Source organism: Xenopus tropicalis, chromosome 7 (genome assembly GCF_000004195.4).
Source record: "Xenopus tropicalis strain Nigerian chromosome 7, UCB_Xtro_10.0, whole genome shotgun sequence".
NCBI lineage: Eukaryota > Metazoa > Chordata > Amphibia > Anura > Pipidae > Xenopus > Xenopus tropicalis.
Genome location: NC_030683.2, coordinates 15839346 through 15863610, shown reverse-complemented (window position 1 = coordinate 15863610; position 24265 = coordinate 15839346). Strand labels below are relative to the sequence as shown.

The following is a 24265-nucleotide window of genomic DNA, read 5'->3' as shown; positions in this document are numbered from 1 at the left end:
TGCACCCTATCAGCTTACAGTGGGCTTTATTTGGTAGGAAATCTTGTTTTTATTCAACCAAAACTTGCCCCCAAGTCAGGAATTCAAAAATAACTCCCTGGTTTGGGGGCACTGAGAGCAACATCCAAGGGGTTGGGGGATCACTGATATAGAGGATACCTACCCTATCACACATACTTCATGCAGACAGTGGTCTAATTGGCACTGAACTGATTTAGAATTTGTTGGCCCGAGACTTGATTCCAAGACAATGCTTATACAAATTCCTTGCATTGAAGTTTTCCAGTCTGCTTCCAAATTAGCTGGAACCATGGCCCACAAATGGATAAAAATCACAGCCAATTCACGTAAAAGAACTATGCGAGTTTAATAAGCGTAAAGCTTTAGCCATGTGGTCGTCACATTGAACGTGTTATAACTTTTTCCATCAATTTAAATCCAGAAACAGACCACACTGGCCTTTCTGGCAACTATCTGCCAATTTAATTGGCTCCAGTGAACTACAATTCCCACTATCCATTGACATTACAGGTATGGGATCCCTTATCCGGAATCCCGTTATCTAGAAATCTCTATTACGGAAAGTCTGTCTCCCATAGACTCTATTTTAATCAAATAATTCAGAATTGTAAAACTGATTTCCTTTTTCTCTGTAATAATAAAACAGTACCTGTACTTGATCCCAACTAAGATATAATTACCCCTTATTGGGGGCAGAACAGCCCTATTGGGTTTATTTAATGGTTAAATGATTCCCTTTTCTCTGTAATAATAAAACAGTACCTGTACTTGATCCCAACTAAGATATAATTACCCCTTATTGGGGGCAGAACAGCCCTATTGGGTTTATTTAATGGTTAAATGATTCCCTTTTCTCTGTAATAATAAAACAGTACCTGTACTTGATCCCAACTAAGATATAATTACCCCTTATTGGGGGCAGAACAGCCCTATTGGGTTTATTTAATGGTTAAATGATTCCCTTTTCTCTGTAATAATAAAACAGTACCTGTACTTGATCCCAACTAAGATATAATTACCCCTTATAGGGGGCAGAACAGCCCTATTGGGTTTATTTCATGGTTAAATGATTCCCTTTTCTCTGTAATAATAAAACAGTACCTGTACTTGATCCCAACTAAGATATAATTACCCCTTATTGGGGGCAGAACAGCCCTATTGGGTTTATTTCATGGTTAAATGATTCCCTTTTCTCTGTAATAATAAAACAGTACCTGTACTTGATCCCAACTAAGATATAATTACCCCTTATTGGGGGCAGAACAGCCCTATTGGGTTTATTTAATGGTTAAATGATTCCCTTTTCTCTGTAATAATAAAACAGTACCTGTACTTGATCCCAAGTAAGATATAATTACCCCTTATTGGGGGCAGAACAGCCCTATTGGGTTTATTTAATGGTTAAATGATTCCCTTTTCTCTGTAATAATAAAACAGTACCTGTACTTGATCCCAACTAAGATATAAATAATCATTATTGGATGCAAAACAATCCTATTGGGTGTAATTAATGTTTTATTGATTTTTTTTTTTAGTAGACTTAAGGTATGGAGATCCAAATTACGGAAAGACCCCTTATCCAGAATACCCTTTGTCCCAAGCATTCTGGATAACGGGTCCTATACCTGTATTAGATATAAAGGAGAATTAGAACCGGTGCTCCAGAAGCAGTAAGAGAAGCTCTGAAGCTCAGGTATGATTCTAATTTTGGGGACTTTTTTTCAGTTGCACCTCAAGAACATCTAAGGCAGCAAATAAGCCTTCACCCCCTCATACACCTTCATGCTCGGCTATAAGAAATATCTAGGAGGCCAATAAACATTTTCCCCCAAATTTCACCCGAACTGACTTTTAGCCTGGTCCCTGTGGGTGGGGGCAACACTACAGTTTAAGAACCACTGTTCTAACCTGATCATTACTCCAAACCAAAAAAAAAGGGCTTCTGGCTCAAATACGGGTAAATGGTTTCTGCTGCAGCCACCTTGTCTGCTATGTGTCTACAAAAGTATTAAATGTTCTCGTTTATGGGGTTACATGCACGGCTAATAATCATTGTTGACCATAATGAAAGGGTTTGTGGATAAAGACCTCAAACAATCCGCAGTAAAGTTATTTCTTGTTTTTTTGCGCTGGAAACAAGAATCTCTAGTAAGCTGCACGTCTATGGTATGCACGTTGGACGGCCGGGCCAGTCAGCTCAATTAAACTGAAGGATTGTTGGCCACAAAACAATATGTGGTAAAGTACATGTAAACAATGTCAGCCAAGGCCTATTATATGGAATGTTTGCACTATTTATATAATATGGAGCACTGTTCTTTTATATTCTGTTTGGAAATCTGGTACTACTCATTACTACGGATTTCAAACAAAAACAATCTTACTTAACCACAAATTACTCTCGCGCCCAAGTAGGTCTGGCCTTCAGTCCTCCAATGACTTATTTATCTACCTGTTTCTATCAATACCTGTACTTATGCATCTCCATCCCATAACCCTATCTATCCATATGTCTAAGTCTCTATGTACATTTTGTACTGGAATTCACAGTATGTATTTCCCAACATTTGAAAACAATTTCCAGCAAAATTTTGTAACTGGAAATTTTGCAATAAATTCATTTTTGAATTTCTGACTTGGAGGCATGTTTTGGAGGCATAAAGATCATGTTTATTGCCAAACAGACCCTTTTGTAGTCTGCCAGTTCACAATGGGCTACCAAACAACCAATCACCGTCTTTATTAACCACCTAGGACAGTGGTTCTCAACCTGTGGGTCGGGACCCCTTTGGGGGTTGAATGACCCTTTCACAGGGATCGCCATAGAACATCGGAAAACCCATAACCGATGGTTTTAGGAATAATTTTATGGGTGGGGGTCACCACAATATGGGGAACTGTATGAAAGGGTCGCGGCACAAGGAAGGTTGAGAACCACTGACCTAGGAGCTCTTTTGACACTTGCGTTGCTCCCCAATTCTTTTTATATCTAAATGTTGCTTACGGGTAAAAAATGTTGGGGACCTCTGCCAAAGAGCTATGTAACATGTCGGTTAGAATATTTGACATCACACATTCGTGACAGTGAACCGGGCCCCAGACATCAGATTCTCTGGGGCCCCATAGAAGAACAGTCTAAAGGTCCCACGGCATACACGGGCCGATTGTAGCTGCCGATATCGGTCCCTTGGACCGATTCGGTAGCTAATTGGCCAATGTAGGGACAGGAACAAGAGGCATGCCTGACCGATATCTGGCCTGAAATTGGCCAGATATCGATCAGGCAGGTTAAAAGAGTTAGTTGGATAGGGGACCACATTGGCTCGTTGATGCGGTCCCCAAACAGACTGCCCCATTGCCGCCATTATAATTCGATCGTTTGGCCTACCCTACATTTTCCCCGATATTGCCCACCTGTAGGTGGAGATATCGGGAGAAGATCCGCTCGCTTGGCGATGTGTATGGCCACCTTAACACTTGCTCTTGTAAAACAAGCTGTTTTCCAAGGATCTTCAATATGTGTCAATATGGAGCTTCTGAAGATCAATCACTAGCTATCACAGCAACCACCACCAGTCTTATAGGTTTGATCTTGATCTTGGGCTGGGGTGCTCCAATAAATATGTCTTTTTTAAAAGTTAAAGATCATCGACCTAAAGTGAGACTAGGCACCATAAATGACAGATAGTTGCCTGCATGATAAGGGTGATTAAAGAACCCCTATGTTCCCTTTAAAGCAGGCTGTGTGCAGAGGTGAAGAGGTGGCTTGAGAAGATCTCAACATAGCTGTAAGGCCTGGATTTCAAGAAGTTAATTGTTATGTTTTTATCATTGTTTCATCACTTCATCCCCTAAGCTTGGACTATTGGAGATGGCTGCTGAAAACTGAAAAAACCCTCGGGTCAAACACCCATCCAAGTCGTGTAATTTAAAGCAGGACTCAAAACTCCAAAGCTGAAGGCAACATTCACAACTTGTGCTCCTTGCAGAACACGTAGGCACTAAACACAAACAGCTACAGGACAGAGGAAGAACGTCCAGGGTTTCCTTAAACATCCTACAGAAAAATAAATATATGTTATGTAAAATGACGGGATACTTTTTACAAGGCACCGTACTTTCGTGTCAAGCCACACATTCTCTTCCAAACTTCCAGAACCTGAAGGTCGGCTCCATTAGAACGTTCCCAGGTAGGGTAATAAGCAAATACCTAGCAGTACAGGCATTTTCGAAAAAAACAAAATAATAAATCGCAGTTAAACACCACTGAGCTTTGCTTATATAACTAGCGGCGTGCACTTCATCAACCCCCTGAATCTGACACGGAAATAAGGTGAAAAAGAAAAAGGCTGCCTATGCTTAAGTGTAAAGAGATCAGTATAGAAATATACACAAGCGCATAGACGATATCTGCATTTCTTCAACCGCGCGCAAAATGCGTGCTCCAATAAAGCGCACCTTGTGTTTGTATCAGCTGCTATAGAAACACTAACTGTGAGACTTTGAAACACCCCAGGCATTGGGAAGATATATGGAAATCTGTAAGCACCTAGTAAGTCAATAAAACTCTAGAGAAGCCAATCACGTTACAGACAAGTTAAGCCTCAATTTTTTGTTAGACAAATCTCTAACAAATGTCTTTGCCCGAATGGTTAACCACATTTCTTGAAAGAGGATTTTTAAACTGAAAACTGAGGTTTTTGAGAGATGAAGTTGAGACATAAGCTCCCATGAACCTAATCTGACCATGCCAGTGACCATGCAAGTTACAACTGACCAGGGGTTAGGAGAGTCTCCCAAAAAGGGAGGGATCAAATTATATACAAGTAATGGGTTTCAAGGTATTCATAATGAACATTTCCACTTATAACCAGAACATGAACCAATGTCGCTCAGAAGATGGCTTCCTACCAACTGTCTGGGACTTATTCTTAAACAGGCACAGATTAATGAAATTTACCTTTGTACTGAAATAAAAATAAACAACGGTGATCCAGGGAAACTCTTCCTCTTACATCCTCAGCACCATATAAAATCTGGTCCCACCACAACCAGCCAGTGTGAGGTCCAGCACTTAGCATAGATCGGTGATCCCCAACCAGTGGCTCGTGAGGAACATGTTGCTCCCCAGCCTATGATTAAGTGCGGGCACGCAGGAAACGCGTCAGGAGTTCTGGGTTTTTAAGAATGTAAATAAAGTTCGAGTTTTATCCATTCTCTGGCTGACCATGGTGCTTTGCGAGCCGCTTTCTTCAGAGATTTGAGTTTGCTCCTTTGGGCTACGGGTTCGGGGCTCCAAGCACCCGAACCAAATTTCGGCATCGGTGAGTGTGTGTATATTTATGTGATCTTCACTGCATGTGTACTAACATTTGAAATATTTGGCGAGGGACCTGGGGTATTCACACCCAGGTCAATACCTATTTTAGGTAAAGATTTTTGTCTTTAACTCTGATCTCTTTTATAAATTGTTTAATTAAACTGTGTTAGCACACTATATATTATATCTATATCTATATCTATATATATATATAAATTTTACTGAATTGGGTGTATTCTTTGAATATTTTGCTCCCTAACTCTTTTTACATTTAAATGTGGCCCATGTGTAGAAAAGGTTAGGGACCCCTGGCATAGATGGTCTTACAAAGTCACCCATGATTAGCTTAACAGGTGAATAAACTAGGACTACAGTTATCATTCCTGCTAACCGCTCCAATGGGGACTTCCCAAAGTCTCCATCTGATTGTAACTTGCCCTGATCTGCTGAACTGGGGCATCACGGAAAATGTTCTCATATTCCAAATTGGAATGCTCGGATGTAAGGGGTAATTATATCTTAGTTGGGATCAAGTACAGGTACTGTTTTATTATTACAGAGAAAAGGGAATCATTTAACCATTAAATAAACCCAATAGGGCTGTTCTGCCCCCAATAAGGGGTAATTATATCTTAGTTGGGATCAAGTACAGGTACTGTTTTATTATTACAGAGAAAAGGGAATCATTTAACCATTAAATAAACCCAATAGGGCTGTTCTGCCCCCAATAAGGGGTAATTATATCTTAGTTGGGATCAAGTACAGGTACTGTTTTATTATTACAGAGAAAAGGGAATCATTTAACCATTAAATAAACCCAATAGGGCTGTTCTGCCCCCAATAAGGGGTAATTATATCTTAGTTGGGATCAAGTACAGGTACTGTTTTATTATTACAGAGAAAAGGGAATCATTTAACCATGAAATAAACCCAATAGGGCTGTTCTGCCCCCAATAAGGGGTAATTATATCTTAGTTGGGATCAAGTACAGGTACTGTTTTATTATTACAGAGAAAAGGGAATCATTTAACCATGAAATAAACCCAATAGGGCTGTTCTGCCCCAATAAGGGGTAATTATATCTTAGTTGGGATCAAGTACAGGTACTGTTTTATTATTACAGAGAAAAGGGAATCATTTAACCACTAAATAAACCCAATAGGACTGTTCTGCCCCCAATAAGGGGTAATTATATCTTAGGTTGGGATAAAATACAAAGCACTTTTTTTTTTTTACAGAGAAAAAGGAAATGAATTTTAAAAATCTGAATTATTTGACCAAAAGGGGTCTATGGGAGACAGGCTTTCCGTAATTCTGAGCTTTCTGGATATCAGGTTTCCATATAAGGGATCCCATACCTGTATATGAATTATTAAATCACTAAGGCAACAAGATTAACTAGTATCTTTATAGGTTTATTTTTATAAATATTCACAACTATAATGCAGTTTCAGACTTCTTTGCGGTCTACTTTTACATGTGGAAAAAGAAGAAACAATCCAACGTTGGGGGATTGGCTTATGCACCACTGATTTTTAATAGCATCCTGATACTTGCCATTTTATAGAAGTCCTGCCAGCGCACTACATTTAAACTCAACATCAAGACTAATACTGGAAACAAAGCTTCCCCCCCTTTTATTAGACTGTTACTTGTGTTTAGGGGAAATGATGGAAATGTTTACTTTATGTGTTTTTTCAAAGTCATTATATAGTCTAATTCCCCTACTGATTCATTGGGGGGGAGGGGGATATTCGAAGAGTGTATTTTGGTTCAAAAGTGGAAAATTTTCATTATTTCTAGAATGCGTGAATTTTCGGTTTTCCCTTAAACATAGGAGGGAAGAATGAGGGCACAGTTTAGGGTGAGTTAATAAGAAAATGCATAAGTATAAAAAAAAAATGAACCCCAAATATAGTAGCGATTTAATAAATGGAAGGGGGAGTTATTGAATGAAAGGACCTATAATTGCGAATGGTCCAGTAGCCCATAGCAACCATTCAGTAGGCAGTAGTGATAAGCGAATCTGTCCCATTTCGCTTTGCCATAATATTCGCGAAACAGTAAGAAAATTCCATGTGCCAAATTTTTCCGCAGACAATTTTCACAGAACTTTCTCAAAACAATTTGCCAATGGCCAAATGCGGAAATTCGCTGCAAATCCATGCCTGGCGAAAAAATTCGCTCATCAATAGACAGAATTTACCGCTTAGCTCTTGAAAAACAAACATCTGATTGGTTGATATGGGTTACTAGACCAGGGCCCGGTTTTCCTTGTTTGGTACATAAACACTGGTGCAATTATTCCAAATTCCTAGTGTAGGTGGCCCCACACAATACCAGACTCTCATACTCTTCATAGCAAAAAAGCAGTATATAATGAGTTATTGGGGATGTATGTGTAGCTTTTAGATATTAGTTTTCGTATTTAACCTTTCAATCGACCTCACTGGAAGCCCTGATCGACAACCAGATGTTCTTGAACTACAACATAGAGCTTCCGATGGACAGGGAGAGTGGGAGTTGCAGTTCAACATTTGAAGGGCCCCAGGTAGGACATGGCAGATACAGGGAATTCATCACATCAATAGCATTAGCCTTATCTCAGATAAGAAGTGGAAGAGTTGGGTTCATGCACTCTATAACTAGTCTGTACTCCCATAGGCGGGGGTGGGGGTGCAAGGTATCTTATTATAGTTATACAGGTATAGGACCCATTATCCAGAATGCCTGGGACCAAGGGTATTCCATATAAGGGGTATTTCCATAATTTGGATCTCCATACCTTAAGTCTACTAAAAAATCAATAAAACATGTATTAAACCCAATAGGATTATTTTGCATCCAATAAGGATTAATTATATCTTAGTTGGGATCAAGTACAGGTACTGTTTTATTATTACAGAGAAAAGGGAATCATTTAACCATTAAATAAACCCAATAGGGCTGTTCTGCCCCAATAAGGGGTAATTATATCTTAGTTGGGATCAAGTACAGGTACTGTTTTATTATTACAGAGAAAAGGGAATCATTTAACCATTAAATAAACCCAATAGGACTGTTCTGCCCCCAATAAGGGGTAATTATATCTTAGTTGGGATCAAGTACAGGTACTGTTTTATTATTACAGAGAAAAGGGAATCATTTAACCATTAAATAAACCCAATAGGGCTGTTCTGCCCCCAATAAGGGGTAATTATATCTTAGTTGGGATCAAGTACAGGTACTGTTTTATTATTACAGAGAAAAGGGAATCATTTAACCATGAAATAAACCCAATAGGGCTGTTCTGCCCCCAATAAGGGGTAATTATATCTTAGTTGGGATCAAGTACAGGTACTGTTTTATTATTACAGAGAAAAGGGAATCATTTAACCATTAAATAAACCCAATAGGGCTGTTCTGCCCCCAATAAGGGGTAATTATATCTTAGTTGGGATCAAGTACAGGTACTGTTTTATTATTACAGAGAAAAGGGAATCATTTAACCATGAAATAAACCCAATAGGACTGTTCTGCCCCAATAAGGGGTAATTATATCTTAGTTGGGATCAAGTACAGGTACTGTTTTATTATTACAGAGAAAAGGGAATCAGTTTTAAAAATCTGAATTATTTGATTAAAATTGAGACTATAGGAGAGAGGCTTTCCGTAATTCAGAGCTTTCTGGATATCGGGTTTCTGGATAACGGACCCCATACCTGTATTTAAGAAACTAGACAATTACCTTAAATCTTCACTTATTCTGGGTTGCTTTAACTATCCTTTTCCCCACCCTGTCACACAGACGACAAACACCGCTTTCTCATCCCACAAAAATAAGAGGCGCTGCACGTCGGTGCCAGAGAATTCCCATAAAATTCTATTTAGAGGAAAATTATAGCATTTGATTGATCCTGTTATTAACGCAATAGGAACAAATCTAATCCTTTATTAATATAAAAGGAAGACAACCTCATGTTTGGAGAACGTTCTAACCAGCCCCCTGATGGCCATTACAAGTACTGCTCAGATTCCATTCAAAACAATATGAGAAACACATGTCCGTTCTTCAGTAAAACTTGCAAATAAAAGAGGATTCCAACAAAAACACAAAGAGAAAATGATGAGTCAGACTGCCCAGTTAGAGAGAATGAAATCGCGCTCGAGTGCCAGCGAGCAGCAACGAAGGTCTGGAACGAACCTGCCCATTGTGACTTTACTGCAAGACCAGAGAGCTCAGCATTAAATATTTCAGTAGGTAAATATTCTCATTCTCGCTGTAAAATACACAAGTTATTCTTTTAGAATCTGTTAGGTTTTATATAGCGCCAATATATTCTGCTTTATAGACATCATTCATTGGCTCACTGCCGCAGCGGAGCTTCAAACCCAAGGCACCATTGAACTAGAATATGTTAGTCTGAGGAATGGAAGGACAGATGAGCATATAAACTCTACCCCTTGTTAAAATTAAACCCGGGGCCCCTGCCATGTACCACCGTGATGTCCATATAAACTGAAACGAAAAAGAAGAACTCTAGTTATGATAGGGATGCACCAAACCCAATGTTTTGGGTTCGGCTGAACCCCCGAACACACCCTGAAGGATTCGGTTACATCACATATTGTGATTAGGATCGGAAGGGGTTTTCTGTGAGCGCGGCGAAAATTTTTTTTCCCCTGACCATTTAACCCAGGGATCCCCAAACCTTTCTTACTCGTGAGCCACAGTCAAATATAAAAAGACTTGGAGAGCAACACAAGCACCATAAAAGTTCATGGAGGAGCCAAATAAGGGCTGTGATTGGCTATTAGGGGCCTCTATGCTCCCTATCAGCTTACAGGGGGCTTTATTTGGTAGGAAATCTTGTTTTTATTCAACCAAAACTTGCCCCCAAGTCAGGAATTCAAAAATAACTCCCTGGTTTGGGGGCACGGAGAGCAACAGCCAAGGGGTTGGGGAGCAACATGTTACCCCCCGAGCCACTGGTTGGGGATCACTGATTTAACCCTTTCTAAAGTCTAATTAGCATATGCTAATTTATGCTAATTAGGATTTGGGTTCTATTTGCCCGGGACCACGGATTCAGCCGAACCCTTCAAAAAAAAAAAGCCTGGATTCGGCCCAAATCCTGAACCGAATCCACACCACATATATGGTGACTAGGATCGGAAGGGGTTTTCTGCGCGTGTGGTGAAATTTTTTTCCCCTGACCATTTAACCCCTTCTGAATTCTAATTAGCATATGACAATTAATGCTAATTCGGATTCGGTTCGGCCAGGACCTCGGATTCGGCCGACGCTGAATCCTTCAAAAAAAGCCTGGATTCGGCCAGAATCCCAAACCGAATCCGTGCATCCCTAATTTATTGTAGGAAACAAAGTCTTGTTGTCCGATTAGTTCCTTTTAGAACATTGGAGAGTTAAGGTGACCAAACATGCTCAGATCCGGCCTGGCAATGTGGCCAATTGTGACCATTTTGCTTCAACCTTTAAGCATGGTGGTGCTAGGGATAACCTGCCAGCTACGCTACTTAGCAGGGACATGGGACATTCGCCAACTAGATGGTGCTTGGAGCCTCAGTTCTTCCTTCTCCTTGGATCCTCTTGCTCAGGCCCTGGGCCCAAGTAAATACAACAATGCTATTTTTCACTCAGTATCCATGGGTTTAGACACAGGCTGATCAGCCAAAAAACCCAAGGTCAGTGAGTGAAAGGCCATCTTTACACACATTCCCTCTCATAGGTAACTCCTGGTGGGTCTACAGCAGGCAAATATTTTACAAGGGGTGAAGGACCAGAATAACAAACACCATAAATGAAAAACACATGCAATATACACCAATGGTCATCTGGAGCACAAATCTTATAGATACAGGGCTAGGGATGGATGGCAGAGTAAGATATTGTGCTGGATAATGAGTTTCTCCTTGTGTCTCCAGCAGAACATATAGAAGGAGCTATAATACCAGGACAGGTAGGGTTCAAACACTACAGCTAAAGAACAATGTCCATAAATCAGCATTACTTGTAAATTAAGGCAAGAATTGGTAAGACAATATCCCTACTAGGTGTCTGAGAACCAAAATCACTACTAACCAATAAAGGCAAGAGTCTGAAGCCAGCAGCACTATCAGTTAATACCAGACAGGTATCTGTGAGCCATTATGTTTATTAGTAGATATAAGTAGGCGCCCATTAGCCAATAGTAAAAACTGTCACCTCATTGGGAGCCAACATTACTAATGTTTATTAAAGGCAGGTAGGTAGGTATCAGTGAGTAAATACCACTAGAAATGGTTCGAAAAATTGCACACACATTTCCCATAATGCAACATCTTACCTTCTGAAAGAAATCTTCCCCACTTTTTCCTTTTCCTTCAGCAGCAGCTGTAGAAAAAAAAAACCACAATTGTTTAAGTACAGAGAACTGTCGATATGTAGATACCAGAAAAAATCATTCCTGCATGTAACGTGTCTGGGAAGGAACTACATATGATGGGTATGGCTTTATGGCTTACTGCTGGCATTTTTTTTTTTAATCTCATTAATTAATATCTACTTGTTAGAATATCACAATATGAATTCAAATTGAGACCCCCAATGGGGTTACCTAAGGATAAAGCAGTAATACGTATTTAATTGCTAATTATACGGACTATAATAAACATAGTATATTCACTGTATAATGCACCTGGATTACTGGCTATCAGTTACCTTGTATGCACTAACAACTTCATTCATGTATGTACGAACTAAAGCAGAATTTAGATGATGGTGGATAAAGTGATAGCACTACATATGTATTTTCGAAACTTTGCACTTGGACATGTCAAAAAATTGCAAAATGTATGGGAAAACTGACAAAATTTGCCATGTTATATAGCAGAAACCAGAGCAATCACTCAGCAGGTAATTTAATACTCTTATGTAAATTAAGGGCATCAGCCATTTGACCCATCAAGTAGTTTTTACTTGTATCCATACAGTTCCTGAACGTTTGTCACACCTTTACTTGGCTAACCCACAGCAATTAACTGGGGATAAGGAGCACTGCCCATAGCATCTAACCCACGTATCTTTCCTGTCCAAGTTCATTCAACTTTTATCTTCCTGAATTCATTTTGTTCGTTAGGTAGAGGTATCACATTAAATGACTTGGAAAACCTAAATGTGTATATATTTTGCAAATATATCACAAGTCTTCAGCTAAGCAGCTCATTCGTAAAGATCCAACAGCCTCTAGTCCAGCGCTTCTCAACCTGTGGGTCGGGACCCCTTTGGGGGTCGAACAACCCTTTCACAGGGGTCGCCTAAGACCATCGGAAAACACACATTTCCGATGGTGTTAGGAATAATTTTATGGTTGGGGGGTAACCACAACATGAGGAAGGTTGAGAACCACTGACTTATACCTTTTCTGCACTGCTGGTTCTGACTGTCGTAACAAAATAACAGAAGCCGACTGATTAGCAGACCTGGAGGAGAACTGACTCCGGCTACATTGTTTCCAGAGTCAGAACCAGAGAACAGGAAGAGATAAACCAGCGGTTCTCAACCTGTGACCAAGGGAAAACACATATTTCCAATGGTCTTAGAAATCATTTTATTGTTGGGGGGTCAGCACAACATGAGGAACTGTATTAAAGGGTTGCGGCATTAGGAAGGTTGAGAACCACTGCTCTAGTCTATTGGTATAGATGTTATAGATGTCTGTTCAACCACAGCCATTAAAAAAAAAAAAAGAAAAGATAAAGTAAGAGACATTAGCATTTAAAATAGCTCTCTCACTACTTTCCACCTAATTTTGCATTGAAAATTTGGGATAATTTAGGCCATTCCTTGATCCACATGTGCCTATTCCCACTACTTTCCACCTAATCTTTCCCAAACCCCCAACAATCCCCTAAACCAAGAGCCAAAGGATATATACTGCACTGTGCCAGTAATATCTTTAGGGCTTATGTAATAAAAGGCCAAGGAGCAGTAACCCATAGCAACCAGTCAGCAGGTAGAATTTACAGGTCACCTGTTCAAAAGCAAACATGTTATTGGTTGCTATGGGTTACTGCTCCTGGGCAAACATGGGCCGATTGTAGCTGCCGATATCATTCCCTTGGGGCGATTCAGCAGCTTATTGGCCTGTGTAGGGGCAGGAACGAGGGGCCTGCCTGACTGATATCTGGCCTGAAATTGGCCAGATATCGATTGGGCAGGTTAAAAGATTTAGTCGGATCAGGGACTGCATCGGCTCATTGATGTGGTCCCCGAACCGACTGCCCCATTGCCGCCATTATAATTCGATCATTTGGCCCCAGGGCCCCAGGTGCCTTTTATTACATAAAGGGATAAAAGTCCTAAGGAGCTCAAAGTCAGTCTAAAACACCATCAGATCTGCAAAGGTCTGTTACCTTCAACTACTTTCAAGAAATATCATTGTTTCCAGATGTATACCCAGTAGTTTCTTTTTTTTTTTTTTTTACTGGGCAAAACACCTACAGTGCCAAGACAAGAATGCCTAAAAAATAAGCAAACAAGTCTAAAGATCATCATGACCTGGAAGGTTTCTTGAAGAAGGCCAGAGATCTAGGTGAGCGCACAGTAATGTCTTTCCAACAGGATGAAAAGCGGAGACAAATTAATTGCTCAATTTAGTGATAATGAAATAGCTGGAGTTGGCTCCCGATATCTTTCATACCAGTCATGTCCGACATGAAGTCTGGATTTGTGCGCAATCATTTTGGCTTCAGCCGTGATCGGGCAGACGCTGCTATCATTAACCACAAATATCTTTAAATAGAAAGGATCATTTTATTAAACATTTAACAGTTTAACCTGATTGTTTAGTGGAACCGGGGCATCAGCTTCACATAGACTGTCCAGCATTCACATCACTCCACACCCAAGTGGAGCTTGCTATGTACTCACATTCTCTGGCTTGCTCCATTACTATATGCAGACACTATACACTACCTGTTCTAAAGCTCTGTCTTTTCCATACACTTTAACATGCTCAGCCCCAGGTGCTTTCTGCATAGTAGGGCTAAAGACCATATAAACAATGAATATGGGCAAAGGTTTTCAGGCTACTTCGGTTCTACATTAAATCGTCCAATTATACCTTGACAAGAATGGCATTATATAAACATACACACAAGTGTGTAAGCCCATCTCCACCCCACTACAATACACATACAAAAAAAGTTGACGACAACAAGCAGTACAGGTATGGGATCTGTTATCCGGAAACCAGTTATCCAGAAAGCTCCGAATTATGGAAAGGCCGTCTCCCATAGACTCCATAATTTCGAATTTTAAAACGGATTTCCCTTTTCTCTGTAATAATAAAACAGTACCTGAACTTGATCCCAACTAAGATATAATTACCCCTTATTGGGGCAGAACAGCCCTATTGGGTTTATTTAATGGTTAAATGATTCCCTTTTCTCTGTAATAATAAAACAGTACCTGTACTTGATCCCAACTAAGATATAATTACCCCTTATTGGGGCAGAACAGCCCTATTGGGTTTATTTAATGGTTAAATGATTCCCTTTTCTCTGTAATAATAAAACAGTACCTGTACTTGATCCCAACTAAGATATAATTACCCCTTATTGGGGGCAGAACAGCCCTATTGGGTTTATTTAATGGTTAAATGATTCCCTTTTCTCTATAATAATAAAACAGTACCTGTACTTGATCCCAACTAAGATATAATTACCCCTTATTGGGGGCAGAACAGTCCTATTGGGTTTATTTAATGGTTAAATGATTCCCTTTTCTCTGTAATAATAAAACAGTACCTGTACTTGATCCCAACTAAGATATAATTACCCCTTATTGGGGCAGAACAGCCCTATTGGGTTTATTTAATGGTTAAATGATTCCCTTTTCTCTGTAATAATAAAACAGTACCTGTACTTGATCCCAACTAAGATATAATTACCCCTTATTGGGGGCAGAACAGCCCTATTGGGTTTATTTAATGGTTAAATGATTCCCTTTTCTCTGTAATAATAAAACAGTACCTGTACTTGATCCCAACTAAGATATAATTACACCTTATTGGGGGCAGAACAGCCCTATTGGGTTTATTTAATGGTTAAATGATTCCCTTTTCTCTGTAATAATAAAACAGTACCTGTACTTGATCCCAACTAAGATATAATTACCCCTTATTGGGGGCAGAACAGCCCTATTGGGTTTAATTAGTGTTTTATTGATATTTTAGTAGACTTAAGGTATGGAGATCCAAATTACGGAAAGATCCCTTATCCAAAATACCTTTGGTCCTGAGCATTCTGGATAACAGGTCCTATACCTGTACAAAACTGCTCTAAGACTAAGTCATGGACACCTACAAGGCAGCCACTTGGACCCACTGCCTACTTCAAGAAACGGTATCAAGAAGAGCTTCTTTCAGAAGAGGCTACCATAATGCTCCTCAAAGATCTGGCCCACAGGTAATTAAGGCAACACCCTACTAACACCTCACTACCTGCTGCTGACCGGGACTTCTAAGGGCACCTCCTTTTGCAGCCACAGCAATGGGTGCTCACTTGAGGGCATCTCAAGCTTACCTTCAACTTTATTCTTTATTGTTTGTATAGCTCAAATGGCCCTTTAGCTCTAAACATCGATTCTGATTCTACTGGTGAAGAAAAGGAACAATAGTACAATACTATTACATACCAAATTAGATGAAAGATTTAGAAAGCAAAGTGTAATGAATAAATAAAAGCCATTGACTTTGCTCATGATATTTTCTCTTGCAGTTTTTAAAGTCCAAAATATTAACACCATATTGGAGCTACCAGCAGTTTAGAGAATACCCCCCCCCCCCCCCCCAAGAGAGCAAGTGAATCGCTCCTGATACCTTGGCAACGGGCCGCGCTGTTTTGTTTAGACTGAGCCAATCACGGCTGAAAATGATTTATGATCACTCACAGGAAAATGTAAGAGTTTGCACATTAAACATGATTTCAAACATGTGTTGGGTTTCTCTACGCTACAGAGCTTCACGGTGAAGGGGAAAATGAAGATAGGGTTTCTAAGGCTTCAAAGGTAAAAGCGTGATATTGCAAGCGTTACATATTTTTTCGGTGTTGGGGGACAGAGCCAACACTTGGGGGGGGGGATCCCATCCACTTTAATTTTATTCTACTTAACAAGAAAATTTACTTTTTAAGCAAATTCCACTAAAATTCCAGTTGAAATATATTCTCTCATGTCGGCTCATGATTCCAGTGGCAGGAACTTGAAGTGGTGCTAAAATATTCCATTAGATGGATTTGTTATTTTTATAAGATCACTGCAACTATATAATTTCTTTAGGTATACCATCTACAAGTAGACAAGGCACAATCAGGTATTATTACCTACGAGCACATTTTAGGTAGTATTGTAGTCTTCTAGGTTGATGGGGAGAATTTCAGCACCTATAAAGCCTTTGAAAATGTCCTTAGCTGCCTCCTGTTGCATGTAATTCCTACAAGTCAACAGTAGGAGTGACATGTGATTTTGGACTATATTCAGTTGGTTGCCCCTAAATGGGCACTTTAGCCCCAATTGCCGAGTTGTCTGTTCTGTTCTCATTCCAACCCATCACCATTTAAAATCACATGGCCATTCCAGGTGACCTTGAATATGGCCAATGACTTGTGTTTTGTCACGTCCCCCTTTTGACTTTGACTAGAGGCAATTTCTAGTGTTTTTGTTTGTCCCCAATAGGTGGACATCTGGTATCTTGTCTTTACCTGGGAGCTATTTCTAAGGTTTTGTAATTTATCCCAAAGACTTTGAATAGGGGTGATATCTACTGTATTGTCTTTGCCCTCATAGTCTTTCAATGGGGGCAATATCACTGGCCCCACTGATTGGCAGGTGTTCCCTTATAGTCCCCTATTGACTCTGAATGGTGGCCATGGCCAAGGTTTTACCAGCAAAATACTCAAAATGGCCCGGCCTACCCTTACGCTATAAAAGTGTGCATTTCTATAAGCTTAGCTAGGCAATTACTGGCCCTTTTCAACCAGCCTTTAGCTTCTTCCTTACTTAATTGCAGCCCATGAGTAACTTTCACAGATTATCCATGCCTATTCATAAGGAAAGGATACTCTACAAGCAAAAGTTACAATCTCTAGCTAGAAATTAGAATGTAAGTATTCTATTTACAAAGACCATTACACAAGAAAAATATACATACTCAACGGGAAGCCTAAAATACAACCAGAAAATGCACTTCGGGCAGACATATTTGGCCTCCAAATCATTTTTGAACTGAATGTCATTTTCTTCCAATTTTCCCTTCAGTGGTCGCCAATATACGGTTTCAGCTATGCCCATTACAGATCAGATTGAATTACAGACGTGCCGTCCAATAATAACAGCCACTGGTTGAAACAGGTGTTAAACATTAATCCTCACAAGACCAGAACCGGTTTATTTAATGATATGGGAAGGCGCTGGTGCAAATAGTATTCATTTGTATCAAGTATGTTCCCTGCTTTAAATAAACAAATAAATAATTCTCTCTCTAATACAGGAAACCCATTGGTCCAGTTCAACCTAATAGTAAACACTGAAATGAAATAAGGTTTAAATGCACAACATGAGTGTCCTGGAATGTACTTGGCACAACCGATATGAGATCCAGCGGAGAGTCAAATGTAAGTTCTACTATTGGCTTAAATACACTTCATGCAAGTCAAATGCCCTCAAGAGCCAGGGTTGCATTAATCAATTGGCCTGGGGCCCACCATTGCCCAGCTTACCCGTTTTTAATCAGTTGGAAAAGCTGTGATGTGGGTTGTGAGGTTTGGCATGTTTGTTCTGAAGCCTTGAGCACAAGAAATAGAGTTCTATAGGTTCTGTCCTTTTTTTGGAGGCCATTTGGCAAGTAAAGGTGGCCATACACGCTAAGATCTGCTCGCTTGGTGAGGTCCCCAAGCGAGCAGATCTTCTCCCGATATCCCCACCTACGTGTGGGCAATATCGGGCAAGTTTAGTCGTTTGGCTCTGGGGCCAAATTATCAAATTATAATGACGGTTCTAGCTTCCGATATCGGTCCCATAGATCGAGATCTGGCTGATTTCAGGCCAGATATTGGTCAGAGAGGCCCATCATTAGTGCCCATACACAGGCCGATAAGCTGCCGAATAGGTCTAAGGGACCGATATCAGCAGCTAGAATCGGCCCATGTATGGGGACCTTAAGGCTGGTCCCTTTAGGAACAAAGAGGGGTAATTAGGGAAGGTAGAAGGCAGGCTGGAGGGCAGATGGAACAGTTATTACAAATTTACTGACAAGTACATTTCTGGCAAATCTGTAATACCAGCCGGCTAGGCCAATTAAATAGCAGCCAGGTGGCAAACCGAGAAGGCACATTTTTTTTTTTAATTTTAACTAAGTAATTTCCACAAATGTCTGACATTTCGCAAAAATTCTGAACTGGAAAGGCACAAAAAAGTTGCAGAAAAGTTGAATTTTTTTTTTTGCCTTGTCACATAACGACGACTTCCTCGTACTGTTGCACAAAATCCAGTGTCAAAAATCTAAAAATCTCAAGTTTTGAAGCAAAGAAAGAAAGAAAGGGGAGGGGACATCTGCCATTGACTTCTATGTGATCTCGACAAGTTTTAGATGGATATTTTTTGGGATTTGGAATTGTTGCAGTTTTTCACCAACTTTTAGTGCTAAAAAATCCTAATCAGAAAAAAAATATATGTATGTGGCCCCCTAAGTGTTGTCCATATTAATGCCTACTATAAACAGGAATCCATCTCCTGATTGTCTATAGGTCCCCATACACGGGCTGATAGTAGCTGCCGATATCGATCCCTTGGACAGATTCGGCAGCTTACCGGCCAGTGTAGGGGCAGAACCGAGGGACCTGGCTGACCGATATCTGGCCTAAAATTGGCCAGATATCGATTAGCCAGGTTAGAGAATTCAGTCGGATCGGGGACCGCATCGGCTCGTTGATGCAGTCCCCGAACCGACTGCCCCATTGCTGCCCACACCCTGGGGCCAAACGATCAAATTATTTATTTTTTCTTACCTAAACGCTCCCCGATATCGCCCACCCGTTGGCGACATCGCCAAGCGAGCGGATCTGCTTGTGTATGGGGACTTATGACCCATCTTTTATAAACCTTTTAAAAGAAGAAAGCACACGTGGCTGCAAGGCCAAATCCCTTCTAAGCACAATTTAGCAGACGCCGGTCTCAAACGTTTTTGATAGTCCAAAGGGAGAGATACCACAAAATGATGCCAGCATAGCTAATCATTATCTACATTAGGCACAATCCTGCAGGAACAGCCACCTAAGTTGTCCCATAGCCTCTACAGAGACATAGCATCAAACTAATCAAGTATAGGTACCCCAAGTACTCAGGACAATTCCTCCCATTTAGGGCCCCTTCCAGTCACCCAGCCTGCTCCAAGAGTTCCAATAACAATCTACAGACAAACTGAACACTGAGATGTAGAACAAAAAAAGACCAAATCAAAGATAGAGCATCAAAGATAGAGCATATATTAACATAGAGGAAAGACGTTTTAGCTTTTTTTGCAATTCTCTCGTTTCGCATTTCTTTAGGGAGGAAAAAAAGCGGAAATACATTTGAGGTTGAGCAGGTATCTGTCTGTCGAACTTCTGAATTTTTAGCATGTCTTTAAAGCTAAGGGAGCACGGAGCCAAAGAAAACAGAATTCTGCTGCTTGAAGAAAGATTGAAAAGTAACTTTAACATTCTGACTATCAATCATTAAGCATTAAATCCCTGTAACAAGAAGAGTGCCAGAGACAGAGAGTGTGGGTGTATGGCTTCTGTCCCATATGGAGGCGCATTTCGTTGGAGTTCCCAAAAGGCTGCCGAATTTCCTCCTTATGAGACAGATCCGGGGTTATGCCCTAACCCAGTAACACCCAGAGCATCCAATTAGCTCTCTGTTTTCATAACTTTAATATCACTAGGTCAGTAGAAGCAGATTGCGGATTGGTCGCTGTGGCTTAGGGCAACATTTGCTTGTGCATCGTCTCCAGTGTGGTTGTGTGTATGCCCCTGAAATGCTGCTAGATCCCCAAGGTTTCAGTTTACGCCCCAAAACCATGTTTAATGTTCAGGGTCTAGACTGCAGAACTGTGCCCATCACCGTGCCCACCTCCACCACCACCACTGTCCACCACCACCACCACCACCACCACCACTGTCCACCACCACCACCACCACTGTCCACCACCACCACCGTCCACCACCGTCCACCACCGTCCACCACCACCACCGTCCACCACCACCACCGTCCACCACCACCACCGTCCACCACCACCACCGTCCACCACCACCACCGTCCACCACCACCACCACTGTCCTGTATAATCTCGGCCTCAAGGTGTTTCAACAACAGAATATAACTTGCAATTCTTTCAATTAAAAGGAGCCCAAATTCAAAAATCAATTGTGTTCAATTTGCTACAATGAAATAAGTCCCTTAGTAATATAATTGCATTTGTAACTCTGCCGCACGTAAAGACCAGTCTCTCCCAGCCTCTTGTATTGGGCCGGAATCACAAAGCAAAGAGGTAGCCAATGGGAAATACTCAGGCAAGTATATAAAGTAGATTGTTTGCCTACAGTTGCAAAATTAGAGCATTATGCATCTGATTTTTAATCACCTTAAACAAGGTAAACAAGCTAAGGAATGACGAATGCCCTTAGGGGGCACATTAAACTATAAATAGCGCTGTACATTATGTACGTTCATGTACTTAATACTTATCCTGACGTTCTGACTGCATTTCTGCCTAAACATGCTGATTAGGGGTTGGTTTGTTAATGGTTAGCGGGCAAAGTCATTTGTTTGTGTTTGAATGAAACTGGCGGAGGCTCAGTGTTGTCCTTACGGCACTAATAGAAAATAGCCAACAGTGTAATGTAGCTTGGGATAAAGCTTACCTTGGGTGCTGTATAATATAGGCCTATATACCAAATATATCTCAGCCTCCATTTCCACTCCTGACAAGGCTTTACTTACCCCCATACACGGGTTCCGGGGGAGATTTGTCAACAAATTTTTGTCCCATGATTCCAGTTTTTGTGCGTTAAAAAAACTTATATTTCAAAAACTGGAATGTCTGGTATTTATCAAGTGCAAAAAACTGTAAATATTCCCCATCTAAAAGATTCTATAGAAGTCAACAGTAGTCGTCCTAGGCAAAGTCCGGCTAAATTTGAAACTTGAGTTTATAAACTCAAAAAAAATTCAAGGTATTCCAGTTTTTTCTTATTAATATATAAGTGAGCATCCTATATGCGAGTTTATACGATTAAGAAAAACTCACGCGAAAATTGATGAGCCAATTAATGTAAACGAGATATTTCACCTAATAGAATGAGCAAACTGCGCAGAATGTGCCTATCTGTACATGTCAAGGTCGGCCAACAACAGAGCAAAGTGCCAGCCTATCTGCAGATGATGAGTTGGAAGTATCAGAGACAATAGACTGCCTTGTCCATCTCATTCCTAAACCTTAGGTCCTTTACACTAAGGGGTATATTTATTATGCTGTGTAAAAAGTTGAGCAAAACATTACTGGAGATGTTGCTCACAGCAACCAATCAGGTGCAATGCTTTGGCTTTCTAGCTGTTGTGATCTAATTGCTGATTGGTTGCCCTGGGCAACATCACCGGTAATGCTTCACTCCACTTTTTACACAGCATGATAAATATACCCCCCTAGATGATGGAACATTCTTGGTGGGATTTGCTGGCGATGATGTTAGAGATCAGGCCTGGCTCAGAGTCAATGGGGGCTCATTCATAAACACTAGGCAAAATTTGCACCTGGGCAGTAAACCATATCAAACAATCAGTGATTAGCTGTTTTGAGCCAGCTGCAGGTAGAATTAAATTAAACATCCGATAGGTTGCCATGGGGTAAAAGTCCAGGTGCAAATTTGCCCAGTGTTTATAAATGAACCCCTGTGTTCCAATTCATCTCATAGGTTTTCAGTTGAGGACCACTCAACCCATTCTGTATGGGACTTGCTTTGAAACAGGAACACAAGCCTTGACCAAACTGTTGCCACAAAGTAGGAAACACAAAAACGTTAATGTCACTCTACCCTGCAGCCTTAAGGTTTGTTTTCAATTAGCCCTGTCCCAAACCATGGAAACCAGCCCCAAAACATTATTATTCTTCCTCCACCAAATTGTCCATACATTGACATTATGCATTCAGGCAGGTAGTGTTCCCCTGGTAGAGCTGGGCGGTATGACCAAAAATTTATATCACGGTATTTTTCAAAATTATATCGGTATCACGGTATTTGACGGTATATAAATAAAAAATAAATAATAAATATTGGTGGCCCAGCACCCCCCCCCAACAACCCCAGCCCCCCTCAACAACCCCAACACCAACCCCAGCCCCCCCAGCCCCAGCCACAACCCCCCCAGCCCCAGCCACAACCCCCCCAACCACAACCCCCCAGCAGAACTTGTGGTTCCTCCAGCTCCAGCGATGCGTCCTAGCGACGTCGCGTGCGCGCCGACGTCACATGTGCGCCGACGTCACGTACGCACGGGCGCAACCCGGATGTGATTGGAGAAAAACAGCAGGAGGCGCGCATACCGTTATAGCGATATGTTTAAAACTCTTACCGTTTTTTTTTAAAAAAACGGTATACCGGTTAAACCGGTATACCGCCCAGCACTATCCCCTGGTATCTGCCAAAGCATCCAACTGCCATTTATTACTCCAAGGGATGCATTTCCATTGCCCCAGAGTCCAACGGTGGCAACCTTTACACAACTCCACCAGCACTGGTCATTGCACATGTTGATGCTAGGTTTGTTTCCTTCTAATTACACCAAAAAAATCCACTTTGCCTATGAACAGTTCTTCTGCTGACACTGCAACCATAAACAGTTTGGAACTTAGTCTCAGTCTCATACATTTGGCTATAAACGAATACATATAAAAGGTATAGGACCCGTTATCCAGAATGCTCGGGGCATAGAGTATTCTGGATAAGGGTTTTTTCCGTAATTTGGATCTCCATACCTTAAGTCTACTAAAAAATCAATAAAACAGTTAATAAACCCAATAGGATTGTTTATTATATATCTTAGTTGGGATCAAGTACAGGTACTGTTTTATTATTACAGAGAAAAGGGAATCATTTAACCATTAAATAAACCCAATAGGGCTGTTCTGCCCCCAATAAGGGGTAATTATATCTTAGTTGGGATCAAGTACAGGTACTGTTTTATTATTACAGAGAAAAGGGAATCATTTAACCATGAAATAAACCCAATAGGGCTGTTCTGCCCCAATAAGGGGTAATTATATCTTAGTTGGGATCAAGTACAGGTACTGTTTTATTATTACAGAGAAAAGGGAATCATTTAACCATTAAATAAACTCAATAGGGCTGTTCTGCCCCCAATAAGGGGTAATTATATCTTAGTTGGGATCAAGTACAGGTACTGTTTTATTATTACAGAGAAAAGGGAATCATTTAACCATTAAATAAACTCAATAGGGCTGTTGTGCCCCCAATAAGGGGTAATTATATCTTAGTTGGGATCAATTACAAGGTACTGTTTTATTACTACAGAGAAAAAGGAAATCAATTTTAAAATTCCGAACTACTTGATTAAAATTCAGAAAATTCGGTAATTCTGAGCTTTCTGGATAATGGGTTTCCAGATAAGGGACCCCATACCTGTACTTTTGCCCATTTTAAGGTGCATTGAGACAATTAAATTGTGATCGATGCTTATGAGGCCAAAATGCAATACTGGGGGTCTCTTGCACCAAGTAAAGCTTCACATGCCCATCTGATGCAAACTTTATTCCAGCAAAAAAGTCTAATCTTGTGTATTATTAGCTGTAATTTACCTTAAATAAACCAATATGCAATAAGAATAAA

At 40.5% G+C, this 24265-nt stretch overlaps 1 protein-coding gene across 2 annotated transcripts in view; it reads right to left on the bottom strand.

Moving 5' to 3' along the window:
• bicc1 (BicC family RNA binding protein 1) overlaps window positions 1-24265 on the bottom strand; it is a 185731-nt gene that overhangs the window by 100201 nt on the left and 61265 nt on the right. For both annotated transcript variants that reach the window (XM_031905224.1, XM_031905225.1), the window contains exon 2: window positions 11668-11714. In XM_031905224.1, coding sequence (XP_031761084.1) covers window positions 11668-11714 — 47 coding nt within the window. The remainder of the gene's footprint in view (window positions 1-11667; window positions 11715-24265) is intronic.